General features: G+C 43.0%; 1 protein-coding gene across 2 annotated transcripts in view; it reads right to left on the bottom strand.

The window, feature by feature from the left end:
• usp22 (ubiquitin specific peptidase 22) overlaps window positions 1-25,390 on the bottom strand; it is a 160,538-nt gene that overhangs the window by 73,624 nt on the left and 61,524 nt on the right. For both annotated transcript variants that reach the window (XM_052022494.1, XM_052022495.1), the window contains exon 2: window positions 21,535-21,667. In XM_052022494.1, coding sequence (XP_051878454.1) covers window positions 21,535-21,667 — 133 coding nt within the window. The remainder of the gene's footprint in view (window positions 1-21,534; window positions 21,668-25,390) is intronic.

Genomic DNA, 25,390 nt, shown 5'->3' with positions numbered 1-25,390 from the left:
ACTTGAAACTCTCCACCATCTCCACCTCAGCACCATTAATACAGGAGGGATGGGTGCCACTCGAGGATGGAGACTTCCTTCCTCATCCAGTTGGCTGTTAAATTTTCCATCACCAATCACAACTAAATATGGTGGGACTGCAGCATTTTGATTTGATCTGTTGGTTGAGAGATCACTTAACTGTGTCTACTGCGTGCTGTTTATCACATATGCAGTCCTATGTTATACAGACTAGCAAGTTTTAGTATGACTGGTTCTACACTCCTGAATTCACGTTGATTTCCTGGTGTGCTAGTAATGATAGAATGAAAGATATGGTAGACCTCAAGATTATAGAATGCTGCACACGTATCTGCTACTGCTAATGGGCCACAATGATGCCCAGTTCTGAACAGCCAGATCTGTTCACATTCCAGCAATTTGACCCAATCTTATTACCACAAAACACAATGAAGAGGTGTTCACCTTGTGAGGATGGGCCTCATTCCTCAAGGACTTTGACATAGTCAATTCTAACAATGCTATCATGGACAGAAACAGGGAGATTGGACAGGACTAGGTCCAGTAGGTTTATCCCTTGTGTTGATTCACTCATTACCTGCTAGCAGACCCAATCAGCCAGATACAACCTTCAAAACAAACAGCTTGGTCAATCGGCTTCGCCAAGAATTGCTTAGTAACACCACTGATGAAGTCCAGATCATTGAAGTCTCTGATCCAAAAGATTAAGATGCATGGGATCCACAGTCACTTGCTAGCTTGGATTCAGAAATACCTTGCCCATATTAAATATTAGAGGGTAGTAGTGGAAGAGTAGTATTCTGGCTAGAGGTCAGTCACCAGTGGTTTTCTGCAGGTATCAGTATTGGGACCTCTTGTTTGTGATATATATACACAAAAGGACTTAGATGAAAATGTGGGTGGGTGGGTTAGTAAGTTTGCAGATGGCAAAGATTGGCAGAGAAGTGGACAGTGCATAAGGTTGTCAAAGAACACAGCAGAATAAATTCAGTGGAAAAACACTACGATGCTGGAGGAACTCAGCAGGCCAGGAATCATCCACGGAGAAAAGCAAGTGGTCAACATTTTGGGTCAGGACCCTTCTTCAGGACTGAAGATAGGAAAAGGGGAAGCCCAGTATATAAGAGGAAAAAGCAGAGCAGTGATAGGTGGACAAAAGAGGAGAGGTAGTGATAGGTAGATGCAGGTAAGAGATAGAGATAGGCAGGGGCAGAGAAGGTGGGGAGAGCACTCCATGACACCATTCCACTAAATTCTCTATCTACTTCCTGTACTCCGATTCATCCCCGTTTGAGATACGGCCTACAACAGTGGTATCATCATGACAACAACCTTTCCCTCAATGTCAACAAAACGAAAGAGCTGGTCATTGACTTCAGGAAAGGGGGTGGTGTACTTGTCTACATCAACAGTGTTGAGGTCAAGAGGGTTGAGAGCTTCAAGTCATAGTCCATCTCATTGTATAAGGGACCCATTCAATAGTCTTATCACAGTGGGGTAGAAGCTGTCCTTAAGTCTGGTGGTACGTGCCCTCAGGCACCTGTATCTTCTACCCAATGGAAGAGAGAATGTCCTGGGTGGGTGGGGTCCTTGATCATGCTGGCTGCTACACCAAGACAACGAGAAGTAAAGGAGGGGAAGCTGGTGTCTGTGATGCACTGGGCTGTGTCCACAACTCTCTACGGTTTCTTGTGGTCCTGGGCAGAGCAGTTGCTGTACCAAGCCGTGATATATCCAGACAGGATGCTTTCTATGGTGCATCGGTAAAATTTGGTGAGAGTCAAAGGAGACAAACCAAATTTCTTTAGCCTCCTGAGGAAGTAGAGGCGCTGGTGAGCTTTCTTGGCCGTGGCATCTATGTGATTTGGCCAGGACAGGCTGCTGGTGATGTTCACTCCCAGGAACTTGAAGCTCTCAACCCTCTCAACCTCAGCACCGTTGATGTAGACAGGAGCATGTACACCACCCCCTTTCCTGGTCAATAACCAGCTCTTTCATTTTGTTGACATTGAGGGAAAGGTTGTTGTCATGACACCATTCCATCTAACTCTCTATCTCCTTCCTGTACTCCCGACTCATCGCTGTTTGAGATACAGCCTGCAACGGTGGTATCATCTGCAAACTTGTAGATGACGTTAGAGCAGAATCTGGCCACACAGTCATGAGTGTATAAGGAGTAGAGTAGATGGCTGAGGACGCAGCCTTGTGGGGCACCAGTGTTGAGAATAATTGTGTCGGAGGTATTGTTGCCTATCCTCACATTGCGATCTGTTGGTTAGAAAGTCAAGGATCCAGTTATAGAGGGAGGTGTTGAGTCCTAGGTGTCGGAGTTTGGTGACAAGCTTGCTTGGAATTATTGTATTGAAGGCAGAGCTGTAGTCAATAAACAATAGTCTAACATGTGTGTCTTTACTGTCCAGATACTCCAGAGCTAAGTGTAGGGCCAGGGAGATGGCATCCGTTGTAGACCTGTTTCACCGATAGGCGAATTGCAATGGGTCCAGGTTGTCTGGTAGGCTGGAGTTGATGTGTGCCACAACCAACCTCTCAAGGCACTTCATGATGGTGGATGTCAGAGCCACTGGTCAGTAGTCATTGAGGCATGTTACCTTGCTTTTCTTTGGTACCGGGATGATAGTGGTCTTCTTAAAACAGGAGGGAACCTGAGATTGAAGCAGGGAGAGGTTGAATATGTCCGCAAATACTTCTGCCAGCTGATCAGCACAAGATCTGAGCACGCGGCCTGGGACACCATCTGGGCCAGGTGCTTTCCTCGTGTCCACTCTCCAGAAGACTGATCTTTCGTCCTCCACTGCGATCACAGGTTCAGCTGCATTGGTGGCTGTCAGGGTGGATGGTGACAATCCACTCTAGGGCACTCTAGAATGTCTAGGGCAACAGGCATCCTTGATGATATGGTTAGCCTTCCTGATGCATCACATGAAGACAGACTGGATGGAAGAAAGTCATGAGCCTGGAAGGATTGGACTCTCTGCAGCTTCTGACAGTCCAGAGCAAAGCAGTTGCTATAGAAGCCTGAGATGCAACTTGTCAGGACACTTTCTATAGAACATCTGCAGACATTTGAGAGAATCCTCAGAGGAGCCAAATCTCCTTAGATGTCCAAGTATCTACGCCGATGTGCTTTCTTGATCACTGTCAGTATGGAGGGACCAGGAGAGGGTGCTGGTGCTCTGGATGCCTAGAAACTTAAAGCTGTTGACCATCTCTACAGCAGATCTATTGATGAGGGTAGGGTTGTGTTCAAACCACCCCCCCACTGTCCAACAAATGGGGAAACAACCAAACAATTCATACTCAAACTCTCACCTTGCAGCCGAGATGGCAGACTCCTCCATCACAATTCCTGTCTTGCCTATAGGACTAAGCAATTAGAAGGGATAGCTGTATGGTGTGCACAGGTGGGAGGGGTTATCAAAATTTACTCCAGGTTCCAAGCCTCATGGCATCAGATCCCCCTGATTACCACCCACCATTTTTCGTCAGTTGATGAATCAGTGTTCCATCACTTTGAGCAACACTTGGAAGACAATCTTTTGATGCCCATAGGACCATGATTACATAAGATCTACCACTAACTGAATTGCCCGAGCCTTGAAGGACAACTACTTGACTGGGCCCAAGATGGGTGATGGGCAAACCAGTACAGGATTGGCCAACAAGATCTTGTCTTCACCTGGCCAAACGACCCATTTTGCTTAAATGGAAGGATCCAATACCCCCTACTACTTTTCAGTGGTTCTCTCAAACTATATCATGTTTGAGCTTGGAAAAAATTAGGAGTGGTACTGTTGATCCTTCGCTTAAATTTGAGGAAGTTTGGAGTCCATTTATTCAATATTTTCACATGATATTGATCCCCTTGTAATAACCTCTCAACTTAGAGGAATGGAGTTGACGACATAATATTGCTCTGTTTCTACTGAGAAATTTTAGTCCAGTTTTTTCTTGGTTTTTGTTTTGAAATTTTTTTTTGTCTAGCTTAGTTTGGTTTGATATATTATTTATAATATTTTATTGTTTGGGGATTTTTTTCTCTTTTATATTTATTATACAAATCTTTTTCTCTCCTTTCTTTTATATTATATTCATTCACTAAGAGATCGTTGGATCTACAGATTTTTTTTATATTTTATTGTTCTTTATGATTATCTATGCCATGATTGTTCTCCTGATCTCTTTGTATTACATGTACAAACATTGATGTTATATTAATCTGTATTAATTTGAAAACTAATAAAAAGATCAAAAAGAAAGATCATCTTCACCGATTTATCTGTTCCAAATACATCTGTCCATGACATTAATGGTAGGAGTGATCAATGCACAGTCCTTCTGGATACAAAGTCCCATCTTGCTCTTTGGCAGTACGAGGATACAATGATCAGGTCTGGTCAACCATAATGTACTGTGAACCATTAGTGTCACAATTATATCCACTACATTCAGTAACCCCATAAATCAGATATATTCTTCACTCTGCCATAACAATTAAGCCAGGGAATTAATCCCGATTCCAAAAAAGTATACTCATGGGCATACCAGAAACAATACCGGACTTGCTTGAAATAAGGTGCCAACCTGACAAAGCTGCAGTATAGGATGACATGCACTCAGCATCAAAAGCAAGATGCAACAGACAAGAGTAAGCAATCCCACAATCAACAGATAAGAAAGTCTCTGACACCAGCTGCAAATTGTGAATGATAATACACCTATATAAAAGCAGCACCATGAACAAATGGCAAGGCACAGCACACCATTGCCAAAGACGAAGTTAAAGCATTTCCATCCTTCTTCAGCCAGAAATGCTGATCAGATAATCTATCTTTACTTCATGGTCTCCATCACACAAGTTGGTCTTTAACCAAGTTGATTCACTGTGTAACATCAGAAACAATAACAACCCAGCTGTTGCATGGAAGACATGAACTCCAAAACCAGGAGGCACTTTTAGGTAAGCTTTTCCAAAACCGGCATCTATCAGACCATGCACTGTGTAATGAATTGACCTGTACGATCGGTTTGTAAGACAAGCTTTTCACTGTACCTTGGTACAAGTGACATTAATAAACCAATACCACAAAGAATGGGAAATCGAAATCAATCCAGTGAATTATTGTCAAATATACCCACAATCAGTAGTGAGGAAAAGAGTTATCAGTGCTAGCAAGCAGCATTTAGTTTCTCATTGATGCTCCTTGCAAAATTGGAACATTTGGCACAACTCAGTGCAGCCTTGCTTTAAACATGCACAAAGATCAGAATCCACAGTCGGCACAAATGTGATGCCTTCAACATCAAGGAACCCCAAAATAGAAGTCAATACTGCAGTGGTTGGAATCGTACCCTGCACAAAAGGAAGATGGTCGTGGTTGTTGATGGTAAATTTATCCCAGCCCCAGGACACCACTGCAGTTCCTTCAGCAGTATCCCAAGCCCAGCTACATCTTGTTGCTACATCAGTTGCTTCATCATTGATCTTCCCCACAAATGGGATGGCACAATGGTGCAGCTAGTAAAGCTGCTGCTTCTCAGCATCAGAGACCCAGATTCGATTTGGACCTTGGGTTTCCTGAGGAGTTTGCATGTTCTTCTTGTGACCACATGGGTTTCCTCCAGGTACTCCTGTTTCCTCCCACATACCAAACCTGTGCAGGTTGGTTGGTTTATTAGCCAATGTAAATTGCCCCTAATATGTAGGTGAGCGCAAGAATCTGGGAGGAATTTGAGAATATGGGAAAAATAAAAATGGAATTGCTGTGGCTGATGGTCAGTACAGACTCAAATGGGCTGAAGGACCCATTTCCACGCTGTGTAGGGATGTTTGCTGATTAATGTTCATTGCAACTCCTCAGAAAATGAAGCAACCCATGTTGCAAGACCCAGATGATAATCATACATGGGCAGCAAATGAGACCAAGGAAAGTACTAGGCAATTACCATCTCCGACAAAGGAGATCCACCACCTACTATAAATATTCAAACATCACGAATTTCCAAGTAACCCCACCATTACCACCTTAGTGTTAGGTGGGTGCAGGATTACTCAATAAATAGGAACACAATTGGGTAAGCTCCAAATATTGTGCCTACACAAGCAGGATACAGAGACTGGGTACCCATCAGCAAGTGAGCCATCTCCATACCACAACTTCTTTCCACTATCTGCACATCACAAATCAGAGTTGTTTTTTTTTGTACACAGAGTGGTGGGTGCCTGGAACGCACTCCCAGCAGGGGCTGTGGGGGCAGACACATTAGGGACATTTAAGAGACTCTCAGAATGATAGAGAAACAGAAGGCTATGTGGGAAGGAAGGGTTAGATAGATATTAGAGCAGGATAAAATGTCAGCACAACATCATGGGCCAAGGGGCCTGTACTATGCTATAATGTTCTATGTACTAGAAGTGGATGAATTGTCTCCACTTGACTGGATAACTGCAGCTCCAACAATACTTGGGCAGCTTGACACCATCCAGAACAAAGCCTGCTTAATTAACATCCCATCTACCACCACAAAAAGATTGCTCCTCCACACAAATGCACAGCATCTACAAAAATAAACTGTAGTTATTCCACCAGCCTGCACCTCTCAAAGTTGCAATTTCTACTACCAAGAGCAAGGTTAGAACATGCACAAGAACGTTTAAATATGATGTTCTCTACCAACATCAGCCAAAATTACCATTCCCCCTGGAATTCTCTACCCAACAGCATCTTTAGAGTAAGTTTGACAGAATGACTACAGCAGATCAAAGTGGTGACTCAATTCTCTTCAAGGGCAAGTAGGGATAGACAATAAAAATGTCCGCCATGGCAATAACACCCACATCCCATTAAAGTAAGATACCTGGCAACATTCAGACTTTCATTTATTTGACATCTTGTCTTTCAGATATCACAACATGATTCACAATAAAATGAATCACCTGGAAGTGATTCATTATGAATTTGCAGGAATGGCAAATTAAGCAATATAGCTTTTGCACACAAGCTGCACAAACACTGATGAATGATCAGTGTTGGATTAGGGTCTAACTTGTTATTTTCCTTGTAGTTTAACTTTATGCTTGCTTCCATGTTTGTATAATCATCCATCTATAAATTTTCTGTAGATTTTCAGTAACTTGTAGTATAGTTGGTTCTGTGCTTCTGTAGTTTGTCTGTAAGCTCATGTCATGGCAGTGCAAATCAAGACTGTTTGTTCTTGTTTCACAGACTGTTCTCAGAGAGACTCCCTTATCTATCCAGCCTTAACCAGTTTTCAGTATAAAAGAAAAACCATGAGACAGGTTCTTTGTTAGTTACTTAGACTTGGTTACTCCTAGTTACTTGCTCGCTGTTCTTTGTCGTCATTTCTTTGTTATGAGCATCTTATAAAACAGCTGTAACCACAAGATTTGTCTCTCATTCTCAATTTCCAAAGAACCTTCTGGACAATATCATCTCCAGATCCACCATCAGTTTAACAATATCAATAACAGAATACAAATTCACATTCACATTGCACCACTAATGGGCAGGTACAGTAGCGTAGTGGTTAGCATAACACTTTTACAGTGCCAGCAACCCAGGTTCAACACGTTCTCCCCGTGTCTGCGTGGGTTTCCTCCAGGTGCTCTGGTTTCCTCCCACGTTCCAAAAGATGTACAGGTTAGAAAGTTGTGGGCATGCTATGTTGGCTCCGGATGCGTGGCGACACTCGCGGGCTGCCTTCAGAACACTACGCAAAAGATGTGTTTCACTATGTGCTTTGATGTACATGACTAATAAAAGATACCTTAAAACTTAATCACATTAGCCAAGTCTACAATCCCACTCCTACTTTCCCTGTCTGTGAATACAAAGATCCCAAGGTACAGGGCAGGGAAAGCTTCCCTTGTACCCTGGGACTATTTATCACTGATCCATCACCACACTGAACCTGGTCTGCATCACACTGCAGTTTGCTGGACCTTGCTGTAGAAAATATCAGTTTCCTTCTTGCACTACAGCTTACACTTGTTCACTTGAAGATCATGAAAGCAGTGCCCTCTCTTCATTCCAACAATGGTGAGAGTCAGCAAGATCCTCACAGAATTCCAAGTTCAATACATCCATTTGAAAAAAAAATCATCACAGAAAGAACAAGGGCACTTCACTCAAATGCAGAACTTGTTTCTGAGCCAACCATGCCAAAAGCTCAAATGTATCTTTGGAATTTTCAACACAAGATGGCTGTGGAGGCCATCACCAAGTGCATTCACGATAGAAAGATTTTTTGATGCAAAAACAAATCAAAGGAAATGGAGTTAGTGCAGGAATATGGTGTTGGGGTAAAAGATCAGTCACAATCTTACAAAAAGATGTAGCAGGCACAAAAAAAGGGACAAATGGTATAGTTCCAGTTCCATTTCTCATTTTTGCCTATAACCATACCTTTTTGTACACCATAAAGGGTGATAATCATTAATGAGCATAATATGGAGAGTCCTACCTCCAGCCCACCTTTCTTCTGCTAACTGCTTGAGGTCCTATTGATACAACACAGGAAATCCAAACTGCACCTATTTCCATTGCAGCAACAAAAGCTTACAGGAACTGCTGTCCAATTTCAAATGAAAGTGTTCAACATTTTGCAGCTGCTGAAAGCACATTCTGATTAGTACACTTCAACATGAAACCTTAATAAAAACTTCCCTCCTGGTGACAGCACTTCAGTTACCAATGCACCACGCCACGTGCGAACCGTACTGTAGTATGTGAAGTGTTTAATAGGCACATTACACTACAAGGGAGATTCTATTCTCCTAGTTAGGATTGTAGTTAGCTTCGCACCTGCACTTTTGTATCCGTCCTGCTTGGAAATTGGTTTATTACCATATGTACCAAGGTACAGTGAAAAACATACAGATCATTTCATCACATTGATGCACCAAGGAAGTAAAAGGGAAAACAATAGCAATGCAGAATAAAGTGTTACAGTTACAGAGAAAGTGCAGTGCAGGCAGACAATAAGGTGCCAGGGCCATAATGAGGTAGATTGAGAGGTCAAGAGTCCATTTTATACTAGGGGACCATTCAGTAGTCTTATAACAGCAGGATAGAAACTGTCCTTGCTTTCAGACTTTTGCATCTTCTGCCCGATCTTTTTTTTTGGGGGGGGGGGGGGGGGGGAAAGAAGAGAGAGTGGCCGGGGTGGGGGGTCTTAGTTATGCTGGCTGCTTTACAGAGGCAGCGAGAAGTGTAGACAGAGGTAGCAAGAAGTGGAGGGCAGGCTGGGTTCCATGACGCACTGAGCTGCATTCACAACTCTGCAGTTTCCTGTGGTCACAGGCAGAGCAGTTGACATGATGCAGCCAGATAGGATGCTATGGTGCATCGATAAAAATGAGGGTCAAAAGCAGAAATGCCAAATATCATAGTTTCTAAGCCTTCTTTGGAGTACTAGATCAGAGAATCATCCCAGAGATTATAGTACTTTAACTGTATTGCTCCATATTAGTACATTGTACCTGGATTCTCAGTGTACCAAGAAGGCATATTACGCTCTACAAATAATGGAGCACCATGTCATACTATCAGCATAGAAACAGTGTAGAAAGATCTGTACATTCTTTCAAAACTTTTCATTTTGTAGTTACTCTTCAAAAAAAAGGCACAAAAGTCAAGAGGAGTTGGCCAGAGTTGATTTGGTGAATACTTTAAAGACACAAGAGTGGATGGCAATGATTAGCATTTAACTAAATATTGCAGGGGTCATACACATGCACACCTTTAAAAGGCACAAAACCCAAAAGGAAAACTGACTTAGAGAAATTAAAGACTTTGTTGAATCAAAAGACACCAGCTTATAAAGTTGCCAGAAACAGCAATAGGCCTGGAAACGTTTTAGAACTAGAGAATTAATAAAGAAAGGCAGGATATGATACAATGAGACTGGCAATAAACAAACACTCACATCAAAATCCTTTATAGAACAGTACAACAAAGGAACAGGTCCTCTGGCCCACCAGGGCTGCACCGAACTACAATGTCAATCCTGCAAATCCCATTTGCCAGCACATGGTCCGTTTCCCTCTACTCCTTGCCCATTCACATGCCTGACTAAGTGTGCAGTATCTGCTTCTACCACTTCTCCTGGCAGCTTACTCCAGGCACCCACCACTCTTTGCAAAAACACATGCCTTGCAAATATCCTTTAAGCTTTCCCCCTCTCATCTTAAACCTATACCTTCTAATATTTGGAGACAAGAGACTGCAAATGCTCGAGTCTAGAGCAACACAAAGCACTGAAGTAACTCAGGTCGGGCAGCATCTATGGAGGGAAATGGATAGTCAACGTTTTGGGTCGAGACCCTTCATCTGAACCTCCGATGTGAAAGAGAAAATTATCCAAGTTTATTCAATCTCTCCTTTTAGCTCATACTCCCCAACATCCAGGTGAACCTCTTCAGCAACCTCTCCAAAGCCTCCACATCCTTCCAACCAGAAATGCACACAATACTCCAAATATGGCCTGAATAAAGTTTTATATAGCTGCAACATGCTTGCCAGCTTTTATACTCAATGCCCCAACCAATGAAAGCAAGCATGCCATATGCCTTTTTTACCACCACATTCACTTGTGTTGTTACTTTCAGGGATCTATGGACTTCCACCCAGAGATCAACAAGGTTAGCACACAGAATGCACTGACATGGATTTAGAGTTAGTTTTTTCACAAAGCAAGAAGTGAGAATAAACAGCTTCAAGTTGACAGGCATGACTTGTGGGTTGCAGCAGGCATCAGTGTTTGGTCACTAATTCATGATCTATAATCAACCATAGAGCCAAGGAGAGGTCAAATGCAAGAGGAAAGTATGCAGTAAGTGGCAAGACCCTTAGGAGCATTGATGTACAGTGGGATCTTGGGGTGCAAGTCCATAGCCCACTGAAAGTAGCAACTCAAATAGATAGGGTGGTAAAGGTGTCATATGGCATCCTTGCCTTCATTGGTCAGGGCACTGAGTATGAGAGTCCCCAAATCATTTTGGGGTCCAAAAGAAACAGGCCATTTCTATTGGCCAAACAGCTGGTAAACTGGGGATGCAGATGAAAAATTGTAAAGAACTTTTGAGTAGGAAATGGGAAAAGTTTATATTTTTAAAAAAAAACAAACACAGAAAATAGGAGCAGAAGTAGGCTACTTGACCCTTCAATCCCCTCTACCATACAATGTGATCATGGTTGATCATCCTAATTCAGTACACTGTTCCAGCTTTCTCCCCATATCCCCCAAACAACCTAGTGGCTTCCTTGCATACATCGAATGATTAGTCTCAACTGCATTCTGTGGTAATAAATTCCAGTGTCAACGCTCTGGAAGAAGAAATTTCTCCACATCTCAGTTCTATATGGCATGCCCCTTACCCTTAGGCTATGAACGCTGGTCCTGGATTCTATTGCCATCAGGAACATCCTTCCTATATCTAATCTGTCCAGTCTTGCAAGAATTTTGCAGGTTTCTGCCTTCCCAGGAATTAATCTGGTGAATCTTCACTAAACTCCCATAGCAAGGACATCTTTCCTTAGAGAACAAAATCACCCACAATACTCATTGTGTGGCCTGTACATTTGCAGTAAGACATCCCTGCTCCTGTACTTAAATCTTCTCACTATGAAGACCTGCATATATCTTTTTAAAATCGCCTGCTGCACCTGTATACTTACTTTCAGTGAATGGTGCACAAGGGCACCAGTCTCTTTTCATCCCCCCTTTCCCATTTAATCGGCATTCACCTAATAGTCTGTCTTCCTGCAATTACTACCAAAATGGATAGCCTCACATTTATCCACTTTATACTGCAACAATGATACATCTACCCACTCCCACAGCTCATCCAAATCAATGTGCAGCTACTGTGCATCCTCCTCAGGGCTTGCCCTCCCAACCAACTTTGTGTCAACTGCAATCTTGGAGATATTATAGTTAATTCCCTCATTCAAATCATTTATGTACATTGTGAATAACTTTGGTCTCTGTCCATATCAGTACTTTATCCCTTCCTGTTCATGCTTTAACTCTGCACACTAATCCCTTATGCGGTACCTAAACAAAAGCTTTACAAACATGCAAGCCATTATGATCCTAATATACAGACTAAAACTGATGGTGAAGCATATCCAATAATAAGTCAATTTGGATTTAGTCAAATTTTTTAATTCAATTTTGGGATGACGACATTAAATGCCTCATTAAGTGCTAAATTCCATCTCAGAGGATGGCCTAGAAAGATGCAAGTAAATGCAAATGAAAGTTTTTTTTTAAAGAAAGTAAACTTAGTTACATAGGTAGTGTCATATCCTTAGTGTGATCTGAATCTTCAAAATTAGCATGAACCAACTTTCTTTGCACTAGTCTATTGTGCCAAGTCCTTCCCAGTTCAGCTATCATTACAGAAGGGAAGATGATGAAAGATGAATTACAGTTATCTTTTCATTAAACAATTTAGAACATTTATTTTGCACTTCCATACTTATTGCTGGAAAGAAACACTGACAATTTAGGAATACATTTCAACAGTATTGTTCCTACAAAGGCCCTTTAATGAACTTCTGGTACTTGGTGAATGGTCTTGCATCTACAAATCAACCATAAACTGAAACATTTAATCTCCCTTGGGCTATATTTAGGGAAACCAAAGTGCTTAATGTTTTTATATGAAACTGCATCCCAAGTTGAAATAGGAACTGCAGTTTCTTTTTCAATTATCTGGCAGTGAGTCATGCATATTCACTCAGTGAAGCCCCAATAAATCAAAGATTCCAAATTCAACTCTTGCACCCCAGAACTACAATTTTTCCCTCATCTCCTCCCCTCCGTCCCCCCCTCCCCCCCAAGAAACACATCTAAGCTTTTATTTTAAAAAAACACATCAGAAGTAAAGATAACATCTATTCTTTCTGGCATCTTTAAAGCCAGTATAAGTACAGAACCAATAGGACATGCAAGTGACCATGTATTTAAGGAATTATAATCAATTTGGTTAGAGTCTGATGGGAAAAGAAATCATGAAGGCCAGTGAAAAGCCAGGCCTTCATGGGAGGTATAGAAAATTAAAAAGTGGGAAAGCATGCTGCTGAGATACTGTGGATGAGTGATTTTGAATTGGCCAGGTGAAGTCTCAATCCTTGTATTTCTTATGTTAACAACGTCCTGATATACTTTATAAACTCAACTTTCATATTTGCAAAAGAAATTTTTAACTTTAAATCAGTAAAACTAGCTCAAATGTTTGAATATTCACATATTTGAAAAATTAGATTAAAATTATAATCTCCAAATTAAAGAAATAAAAAAAAATCACCATATCTAATTATGGAACATTAGCCAGAAGGAGTCAATGTAGAGAAATGTTACGGGGGTGGGGTGAGGGCACAAGGGGTGTTCGCTTGTGCTCTGTAGGAGGGCTTTGATCTGGAATGGTAGGGGAGAAGGACTTGAATAGGGAGGTAGAGAAAGGAAAACAAGGACTGAAAAGACAAAAGAGCAAAAATGGAAAGCAGTGAAAACAAGAGGGACAAAATTGGGCCATGGTGCAGAGAGGACCAATAACAATAAAAAGACAGGCAAAGAGTAGGTGGGTGGGGTAGAAATCAATATGCTGGCAAGGATAGACATTGGTTTAGTAAATCATAGGATCTTTATGATTGGAGCCAAGAAACAACCTAGGGGCATAAAACATTGGTGGGGGTGGGGGTTGACTTTAGGCTGCCAAACAGTAGTAGTAACATAGGGGATGGCATTAAAGAGGAAATTAGAGAAACATAATAATAAGGGTACAACTGTAATCCTGTGTTACTTTAATTAGTCAAATCAAATTAGCACCAAAACTGGAGGAGGAATTCCTGGAATGTGTACGTGATGGCATATTTAGACTACATGAGGAACAGGCTCCTGGGTATTGTGCAATGGAAAGGAATGCATGGCCCTTTAGGGAACCATTAACAAGATAGAATTCTTCATTGAGACAGTGTGAAGTAGTAGAATCAGAAACTGGGGGCGCAGAATCTGAACAAAGGAAGCTACCAAAGTACAAGGCATGAATTGGCTACAACAGATGCAGAATTTCACTGAATTGGTTGGTTGATTGATCAGGTGTAGGTAATGGATAATGTTTGAAGAACGCATGCATGCATTTGAACAATTATTCATTCCTGACTGGCACAAAACAACATCAGGAAGAAGGGTTCAAACTTGGCATCTGATTAGGAGTATTAGACCGAAAGAAACAGCTATAGTGGCTACTACTGCAATGCGAAAATAAAGACACGAGTCTGAGTTGTAGAACAAGACTGATTTATTTCCCACCATGCGTGGACCTTTTAATGAAACGGCTCCCGCCTTCCAAGAGAGGAAATGATGTATGCGCTATGTCATTAGAGTTTTTCACGCATGCGGGTTCTCCCCCGTTGCTCGGAGAAGACGAAGGCCCAGCACCACCTTGGGCCTTGCCGCTCTGACGACGCGCGCCTCGACCGTTAAGCCGGTTCGCCTGCTCGGACAGTGAGTCAACACACAACCTCCCCACCTCCCTCCCCCCACAGAACCAGCGATATAGTCCAAGGTTCGCGGGCTGTGCGAGCCGTTGCTTAGGTGGTCAGCCTCTGCGTCGCGGTGTTGGGACCTCGACCAGTTGTTGTAGGTCTAAATGGGCCAGTTTGAGGTGGTCCATCGTGAAGAGTTCCTCCTTGCCCCCAATGTCCAAAATAAAGGTGGACCCATTGTTTCTGACAACCCAGAACAGCCCCTCGTATGGCCATTGCAACAGTGCCCAGGGTGTGCCCCTGCGAACGAAAACGAACTTACAGTCTCGTAGTTCTTTAGGCTCACAGGATGGGGATGGACCATGTCGCAAAGTGGGGATCAGTGCCAAGCCTCTCGCGCAGTCTTCCCAGGACTGCTGTGGACTGTTCCTCTTGCCCCCTAAGGACAGGTATGAACTCCCCTGGGGCTACCAGGGGTGCACCAAGCAAGAGTTCGGCTGACTAAGCGTGGAGATCCTCCTTGGGGGCAGTGTGTATGCCGAGCAGAACCCAAGGAAGTTTGTCGACCCAGTTAGGACCTTTCAGGCGAGCCATCAGGGCTGATTTCAGATGGCAGTGGAAATGTTCTACCAACCCGTTTGACTGAGGGTGGTAGGCTGTGATGGTGTGCAGCTGCGTTCCTTGCATGTTCGCTGATACAGACCATAGGTTGGAGGTAAACTGGGCGCCTCTAGCTGAAGTGATGTGGGCCAGATCACCAAAGTGCGAGACCCAAGTTGTGAGCAGCGCCTAGGCACAGGAATCGGTCGTGATGTCTGAGAGAAGGGTTGCCTCTGGCCACCTCGTGAACTGGTCCACGATGGTAAAAAGGTACCGCGCTCCTCTTGAAACTGGCAGGGGACCAACGAGGTCAACGTGAATGTGGTCGAACCTTCTACGGGTAGGCTCAAACTGCTGTGGCAGGATCCTGGTGTGTCGTTGGATTTTTGATGTCTGGCAGTGCAGACAGGTCTTGGCCTACTCACTGACCTGTTTGCGCAGGCCGTGCCAGACAAACTTGCTGGCAACTAGTCGGACAGTCGATCTGATGGACGGGTGCGCCAACCCCTGTACTGAGTCGAAACTCGTTTCCGCCAGGCTGCAGGAACTATTGGGCAGGGCTGACCGTTGCGACATTGCACAGGAGGGTCTGCTGACCTGGGCCAACTATGAAATCTTGGAGCTGCAGGCCTGAGACTGCGGCTCTGTAGCTGGGCAGCTCGTCGGCGACTTGCTGTGCGTCAGCCAGGGCTGTGTAGTCTACACCCAGGGATAGGCTGTGGATGGTCGGTCTGGAAAGCGTGTCAGCAACGACATTGTCCTTTCCGGAGACATGTTGGATATGTGTTGTGAACTCTGAAATGTAGGACAAATGTCACTGCTGGCGGGCTGACCAGGGATCGGAGATTTTAGAGAAGGTGAAAGGCAATGGCTTATGGTCAGTGCCTTCTAAAAAGTACCAGATTGCAAGGTACAGCGCTGGTAGCTCCTGATCAAAAGCGCTGTATTTAAGTTCAGGTGACATAATGTGCCTGCTGAAAAACACCAAGGGTTGCCAACAGCCTTCGATGAGTTGTTCCAGTACCCCACCGACCACGGTGTTGGATGCATCCAGAGGGCAGTTGGGATGTCTGTCCTGGAGTGGACCAGCATCGCGGCGTCTGCTAGGGCTTCTTTGGCCTTAATGAAGGCAGCCGCAGCCTCGTCATCCCAGGCGATATCCTTGCCCTTGCCAGACATCAGCGAGGACAAGGGGTACATGATACGGGCTGCTGCAGGAATGAAACGATAGTAAAAGTTGACCATCCCAACAAACTCCTGCAGGCCTTTGATCATGTTGGGACAGGCAAAATGGCAGATTGTGTCTACCTTGGCAGGTAGGGGTGTTGCTCCCTCACTGGTGATTCTGTGGCCGAGGAAATCAATAGAGTCGAGCCCGAATTGGCACTTGGCCGGGTTGATAGTGAGGCTGAAATCACTGAGGCGGGAGTACAGTTGGCGGAGGCAGGAAAGGTGTTCTTGGCAGTTATGGCCGGCGATGAGAATGTCATCTAAGTAAATGAACACAAAGTCCAGGTCGCGGCCTACCGCGTCTATCAGCCACTGGAAGGTCTGTGCAGCATTCTTAAGGTCGAACGGCATTCGAAGGAATTCGAAGAGGCTGAACAGAGTGATGAGCGCAGTTTTGGGGACGTTGTCAGGGTGGATGGGGATTTGGTGGTACCCCCGGATGAAGTCCACCTTGGAGAAGATGTGGGCCCCATGTAGGTTTGCCGCAAAGTCCTGGATATGAGGGACGGGGTAGCGGTCTGGGGTGGTGGCATCATTTAGCCTGCGGTAATCACTGCAGGGCCTCCACCCGCTGGTGGCTTTAGGAACCATGTGCAGGGGGGAGGCCCAGGGGCTGTCTGACCTGCGAACGATCCCCAGCTCCTCCGTGCGGCGGAACTCTTCCTTTGCCAGGCGGAGCTTGTCTAGAGGTAGTCATCGTGCTTGGTCGTGAAGGGGTGACCCTGTTGTAATGTGGTGCTGCACCCCATGGTTGGGCATTGAATTCTTGAACCAAGGTGCCAGAACCGATGGGAACTTGGCTAGGAGCTTGGTGAACTCATTGCCAGACAGGGAAACGGAGTCCAGGTGTGGGGCTGGTAGGCTGGCTTCTCCCAGAGAGTAAGTTTAGAAGGTTCTGGAGTGCACTAGCCGTTTCCTTCACAGGTCAACTAACAGGCTGTGGGCCCGGAGGAAGTTGGCTCCCAGGAGTGGCTGGGCGACAGCGGCAAGGGTAAAGTTCCAAGTAAAACAGCTGTCAAATTGTAATTGGACTGTACAGGTACTGAAAGTCCATATCGTTGTGCCGTTTGCGGCTTTGAGGGCGGGTGTTGTGGCCGGTTGGGGGGTAGAACACTGACCTCTGCTCCAGTATTGACAAGGAAATGACTCCCAGACTGCTTGTCCCAAACGAATAGAAGGCTGTGTTGGTGGCCAGCTGCTGTAGCCATCAGCGGCAGCTGGCCCTGGTGTTTCCCTGAAACTTGCAGGGTGGGTGGCATCAAAGGGCCTCCACGCCCCACCTCTGATGGTAGAAACACAGCTGGTCATCAGTGTTGTCGTGTTTCTGGGGTGTGGTCGCTCGGCTGCTGGTTTAGGTAGGTGTTGGGCACGCGGTCTGGCATTTGGCCGACAGACGAACTGCTCTCGCGTTTGGCCTCCTACAGGACATCTGCCCAGGCAGCTACCTCACATGGGTTGCTGAAATCGGCATCAGCCAACAGCAGGTGAATGTCGTCGGGCTGCTGTTCGAGGAAGGCCTGCTTGAACATCAAGCAGGGCTTGTGCCCCTCAGCCAAAGCCAGCATCTCATTCATCAGGGCCGATGGAGATCTGTCCCTCAGGCTGTCGAGATGAAGCAGGCGGGCAGCGCATTCACAACGGGAGAGGCCGAATGAGAAGGTCCTTTCCTTCCTCCAGAGGAGACTGGATGAAGTCTCCGACCTGGGCGGCTGTCTCCTGGTCCAGGAAGCTAACCACGTGGTAGTACCATGTGGAGTCAGAGGTGATCTGGCAAAGTTGGAACTGGGTTTCGGCCTGGTCGAACCACACACGGGGCCGAAGTGTCCAAAAGGTGGGCAGCTTGAGTGCCGCTGCGTTGTTGATCATTGTGAGGATCCAAAATCCATTTGGACCATCGGGGTCACCAATGTAGTGGCTGCTACCGCGATGCGAAAATAAAGACACGAGTCTGAGTTGTAGAACAAGACTGATTTATTTCCCACCGTGCGCAGGCCTTTTAAGTGAAATGGTTCCCACCTTCCGAGAGAGGAAATGATGTATGCGCTGTCATTAGTCTTTTCGCGCGCACAGGTTCTCCCCCGCTTGGGGAAGACGAAGGCCCAGCGCCATCTTAGGCCTTGCCACTCCGACGACACATGCCCCGACCGTCGAACTGGTTCACCTGCTCGGACAGTGAGTCGCCACACAACTATATAAAATTGCCAGAAAAAGCAACAAAAAGAAATGCATGAGGATTGTAAGCTGTTTAGAATTCACCAGAGGACAAAACGATTAAGAGGGGGAAGGTGGCATCCAAAGAGCAAGCTTGAAGGGAACATAAAAACACACTTGGAGTACTGTGTCCAGTTCTGGTCACCTCATTATAGGAAGGAGGCGGAGACGTTGGAAAGGGTGCAGAGGAGAATTACCAGGATGCTGCCTGGATTAGAGAGTATGGATTATGAGAGACTAAGGGAGCTAGGGCTTTACTCATTGGAGAGAAGGGTGAGGGGAGACATGATAGAGGTATACAAAATATTAAGAGAAGTAGATAGAGTAGACAGCCAGTGCCTCTTTCCCAGGGCACCAATGCTCAATACAAGAGGGTATGGCTTTAAGGTAATGGGTGGGAAGTTCAAGGGAGATGTCAGAGGAAGGTTTTTCACCCAGTGGTTGGTGCATAGAACGCGCTGCTGGGGGTGGTGGTGGAGGCTGATACGTTGGTCAAGTTCAAGAGATTGTTAGATAAGCATATGGAGGAATTTAAAATAGAGGGATATGGGGGAGGAAGGGGGTTAGATAGTCTTAGGAGTGGTTTGAAGGTTGGCACAACATGGTGGGCCGAAGGGCCTGTATTGTTCTATGGTTAAACCATAAAAGCATCTATAACTGTTTTTGAAGTGGTGAGTATATGGAACAAGCTGCCAGAGGATGTGGAAGAGGCAGGTACGACTACGATGTTTAAAAGATATTTGGACAGGTACATGGATAGGAAAGTTTGAGGAATATAGGGCAAATGGGACTGGTTCAGGAAGGCACCAAGGTCAGCATAGACCAGTTGGGCCAAAACGTTGGTTTCTGTGGAGTATAAGCACAGAAGAAAATTAGCATTAGTTAAATAAGTAGTACCACAAAAATTAATGGGGTAAATGGCTGACAAATCCTTAGGTCTTGATAATCTACACTCCAGAGTATAAAAAGTACCCCTATAAATAGTGAATGCATTGGTGGTCATCTTCCAAGGTTTTTTTTGAGACCCTGTTTTAGCTTTCATTCCTATATGTTGGAAGGTGGTAAATATGACCCCACTATTTAAAAAGAAAAAGACAGGGAATTACAGACCAGGAACCTAACATCAGTACTGGCAAAAATTCCCAGAGTCTATTGTAAAAGATGCAAAAGTAGAACACTTGGAAAGCATTAACAAAAATCAACATGAATTTCCAAAATGGAAATCACACTTAAATCTACTGGAGTTTTATTTTTGAGGAAGCAACTAATAAAACAGATAAGGGGCAACTAACCAACATGATGCTTTTGGACTTTCAGAAGGTTTATGATGAGACCTCACAAAACAGATTACTTGTTCACTACAATATTGTATAGCAATCGATTGAAAATGTGATCTACAAGTAGAATGCAAAAAAGATCCAATAGGATTTAGACAAGTTGGACAAGTGGGCAAATGTACAGCAAAATTTAATTGGAGAAATGTGAGATTATCTACTTTGGTTTTAAACTAGGAGATTATTACCTGAATTCTGATAGAATGGGAAAGATACACAAGACCTGGGTGGCCTTGCAAAAAAAGTGGCCTAATCCTGTTCCATTCTAAATCAGAAAGCACAGACTAATGACCTTATACTCTTGAATGTTTTGAAAAGGATGGGTTAATCAACTATAGATTTGTAAAAAACCACATGCTTGACTAATTTAATTCAATTTTGTTTTCAGGAAATTTAAAAAAGGGAATAAATGGAAATACACACTGCAAATAAACAAAAGGCTGCAAGAACAAAGCTTTCTGGAGCCTGTAATTCAATATTTAGCATGAGATCAATGTTAAAATGTGTACCTGATACTTGTTGGCCATTCTCAGCTCCCCAATGTGGGAAGGGTTTTCAAGAGCGAGACATTTAAGAAGGCCAATTTAAAAAAAAACTCACCAATAGTAAAAAAGGACAAGAAAGATAAAGTCAGGATTATAAGTTTTGTTTTGCTCAGGACTTGAAATAAAGAACTTTACCATAAAAAGCAACAGTCAAAAAGTACATCAGCTGAAGTTGGACAAAGGATGTGAAAAATAATAAAATGAGGACAAATGAAGTTTGAATCAGACAAGGAGGAATTGAAGTGAAACTCATTAATTACAGCACAGAAAATATTCTAGGTCATCAGCATTCCTAAAGGATTAATAGTTTTCTATTCATGTTGTCTATTCATATTCATCTATTCATGAATAGGTATTATCTATTCATGTTAATGGCAACTCACATGTAAAACAATCTCAACATTGAGACTACATAAACCAAGTCCAATTTTAGTCTACAGTACTCCCCAAAAACATTTAAATACAAACTTCTGGTCATCCATCACCATCTCGCTCATTTGCGGTCTATCCCAGCCTTTCAGATAAAAACACATGTACAAAATAAGCTTTGATATCAAGCACTCCACGAAGGATAGTGGATAGCTGCAATCATGTGCTGCATGGTAGAGACTTAATTGTAGTGCTGTAAGTATGAAAGACAATGCATTTCCTTCTCATCAGTCCAGCACATACTTTACTTGGGTGAAAGAAAGTGTTAAACTGAGAGCTTGACTAGTATCCAACAAATTTTCCTCATACAAATATGACACTTTTTGGCGCACATAGAAACTAAATTTCTTCATCATAACCATGTTCATAATGAAAAAAAAATTTATACCAGCATTGCTAATAATGGCCATAAAGTAAACTTGCCAAAAAGCTGAAACTCGACAGATCAATGATAAAAAGTATGACTTATTTTACAGTAAAACCATTTTAAAATCTATTGCATAAATTTTAGAACTGTTAATATCAAGTAAAAATTAACTAAATCAGATATATTGTCATGCTGCAGTGAAATTAACTGCATCCTTACTAAAATTATGAAAAACAAAGTAAAGGTATCTGCAATGAGCTCACCTAAGTTGTGGCGCTTAGACTTTGCGTGCTCGTGTATGTGTTTCTTGGTGAAACAGCCAAAGAAGACACAGTATAGACAGGAATGGAGCCGGTTGAGGTGAGCACCACACATATGACAAATGCAGGATTTTGCCTGTTAAAGAGAAATACACGTTAGAAGAAATGTTGTTGGATCAAACACATAGGACCATTTCACACAAAGAATCTATCATGATAGATTTGTATTGCATTCCCTCTTATTCTGGAACAGGTAGGAGCAAAGTGAAATTGCAATCTGAAGTGTTTTTTTTACAAAGCTATTAAGATTGGAGAAGCTCACAGTTGCACACAAAAGATCTGTTTTAGATGACTAAACTTGAAAAACAAAAGTGCATGTTAACCACAGGGCAGAACTGACATTGAAACTCAAGTCTCATATTGCACCTTTGCTAAATTGCTTCACAGAAATAGAGGGCTTTCATGGTCAGTAGCAGATTTTATTCTACCAGCTCCCCATACCATTTGATTGGTACCAAACAGTCATTTCTTTTGGTCATTTTTTTTTAAACCCAAGCTGCTAATGTTAATGTGGACAGAATAACTTTGAATAGCATAAGATAACATGCATCAGGAACAGGATTAGACCATTCACCCTGCTTCACCATTCAACAGACTCATGGCTGAGCTGACATTCATCAAAACCATATTTCTTCCCTTCCCCCCCCCCCCCCCCACCCCATAACATTTGATACCCTCATCCCAGCCCCTACAGCTCCTTGTGGCAATGGGCTCCAAAAACACTTGTTAAATTGGGGAGTAAAATGGTTCACAATACTTAAGATGCAATCTCACCTGGTGCCTTTACAGCTGCAATACGACTTCCCCATCTTTATACTCCAACCCCAAGGGTCAACATTCCATTAGCCTTCCCTTGCTACATCCTTCCCTTGTGTGCCAGCCTTTGTGTTCCATGAACAGAGACATAGAAATCTCTTTCAGCTTCATGCAGTGTTCTGCAATTTTTCCTCCATTTCAATGATACCAAGTTCACTTGGAAGAAAAACAAGGGTATTTTCCTACATTTTATTCAATTTGCCAACTTTATCTACCAAATCTATCCCTTCTCTAAACTGTTTGCATCTTTCTTGTAACTTGTCTTCACTCCTATTTGTCATCTGCAAATTTGGCTACTTCCAACTCATTAACATTATATACAGCTGCAGTCCGCACTGGCCACTAGACTGCCAACCTGAAACAACTACTTGCTGATTCTACCTATTCACCAAATCACAAGTAAAAAAGTGTCCAGAGGACAGTCAAGAGTAGATAACCTTTCAGAGAAACCTTTTTTTTGTTTTACAGCCATAGAACACCTGAGGCTAGGAGTGGAGAGCCAGAGATCATTGGTTCCCTAAAACAAGGGGAAAACAGTAGGGGTATTGTGAAAGGAAGAGAGTCAAGGTAAATAATTTCAGTTGAGTGCAAGGCATTGAAACAATTATGAACGTAAAGGAAACAAATTGCATGTGTAGGCATTCAGCCCATCAAACCTGCTCTTCCATTCAACACAACTTCCTACTTTTACTCCATTTTCCTGCCCTATCCCTTTTGTGCTTAATTCTTTTAAATATATAGAAATGCAAATTCAGCTTTAAATGCAAGCAGTGACTGAACCACCAAAGCTCCACTAGTCTCCAATTGAAGAAATATGTTCTCTGTCCCAAATCACCTTATTTTGATATTCTGACCCACAACTCTACCCTAATTTGCTCTTAGAATATGGAACCCATCATTCTTCTAAATTCTGAAAAAGAGGTCTGGCATTCTCAATCGATCATTCAAGGTCCTAGAGAAGTGTATCAAGACGTCCTTGCAAGAACATGCCAGGTCCCCATGAACGTCAATATTTTGCAATCTTTGCATAATATTTCCAAGTATGCATTTGGTCCTCCCAGCCAAATCATCGATATAAATCATGAACAGTTGGGGTCTCAAGCACTCTAGGGTAACCAACCAGAGAAGGACCTTTTAATTCTCACTTTGCTTTCTGGTAACTAATGACCAACTTGTGTTACAATATTACTCTCAATTCCATAAACAACCTCGTGAAAATCCAAACACGTCACTTCCATTCATCTATTCTGCCAACTTTATCCTCAAAGAACTCCAACATAAATCTGTTGACTCCACCCATGCAAATTATTATTTTCTTAGCATCTTGCTATCAAACACTTTATAATAGATTCCAGTCTTTTCCTAATCACCAATACAAGGCTAACAAGTAGTTTCCCCCATTTTCTCTCCCCTTTCTGGTATTGTGGGTTCATATTTGCCACTTTTAATATGCAGGACACATGCCAGAATTTTGGATGGTGATAAACTCTGCATCCACCATCTCCATGGCCACATCTTTCAAGACACCAGTATTTAGATCATCACATCCTTGGGATTTATTGTTTTTCAGATTTAACTTCTTTGAAAGTATTTCTTCAATAATACCAATTTATTTTTCTTCCACATTTGCACTGGATCCTTTGTTCTACATGATTTTTAAAATAAAAAATTCCATGAAGTATTGTTTAAATCTATTTCTTTATTCTTCATTTTACATTCTTTTGTCTGTAAAGAACCCACATATTTCTTCAATTCAGGATTAACACACAAATTGCAGAAGTCACAAGGTTACAGTCACCTTTTTATGGTACTTTCTTACCACCCCCCCCCCCCCCGCAAAAAAAAAACCTGACATTGGGAACCACAAAGCCAATGAAAGTGCAAATTTGCAGCAAACCTCCAGCAATTGCACTGCAGAATCTGCATAAACATGGCAGAGAAACATTCTCTACATTTAAATTGTGTCTGCTGGGAAACTGTTGCAAAGGCAAAAGCTAAATTTCAGTTTATTTTTACAAAAGGAAAATAGTTTTAGTTCAAGACAAGATTGAAAGATAATAAAACATTCTTGATTTTCCAAATTTGAACATTGTTTTTGAATGCCTTGGACTGCCAGTGGACAAGGCAAGCAAAGTATTTTCAGCTGTGCCTAGGATGCAACCTTCGCTCAGTCCCTCAATATGATGGTATAAACATGAACAAAGCACCATCCCTGCACAGGGCCTCACCAGTGAAAAGCAGCCATCTTGGGAGTACAAGTTAGTGCTGAGGGATTTAATTAGGGCAGTCTGTACTCACATGGTCTATGGTGATGGCAGAAAGTTCTGGGTAATAAAATGGAAAGCTTGGGAGATAGGGGAAACATGGGAAAAGGAAGGAGACAATTGATTTAAACAATGCTAACCATTCATTTGAATGCTGAAAATCTGAAATTAAAAAGATTTTCTGAATCGGTTCCACTTGGGTGTCACATTCAGAAGAATTTAACATGCCACATCCAAAGGCATTTTCCCTTCAGCTGGCTAATTTTGTCTCTCATTGAACAAGTTTGCCCAAATAAAAAGGCGCTGCTGTCAAATCCCAAAGGATCCAGACCACGCTTGTTTTTGTTCCACATAGCCTCAGTGCAGCAACTAATCTGCAATTCATCTGCCCAAAGGAACAGATCATGATATCAAATCTCTATCCCTGCTACCTACCAGGTACAACACTTCTGATGCCCTCCATCACTTCAACCAATTTCAGTGCCATTAGGAATGACCCTCCATTTCAAGTCACTGGTCCATTTAATTCTTCATCCCATTCCCCCCTGACTTACATCCACTCTCTTCTTACCCATGTTCTCCAGCTCCAATGTGGATCTAACAAAGCTCTCAAGAAACAGCATTTCATTTTTCAACTGGGCACATCTCAAAGTTCAACAATTTCAGATAGGGATTCTGCCATTTCTATTTATATCTCCTTCAGACCCATTGGTTTCTTT

This window comes from Pristis pectinata, chromosome 8 (assembly GCF_009764475.1).
Source record: "Pristis pectinata isolate sPriPec2 chromosome 8, sPriPec2.1.pri, whole genome shotgun sequence".
NCBI classification, from domain to species: Eukaryota; Metazoa; Chordata; class Chondrichthyes; order Rhinopristiformes; family Pristidae; genus Pristis; species Pristis pectinata.
The sequence above is the reverse complement of the archived record's forward strand: the minus strand, read 5'-3'. Positions and strand labels throughout refer to the sequence as shown.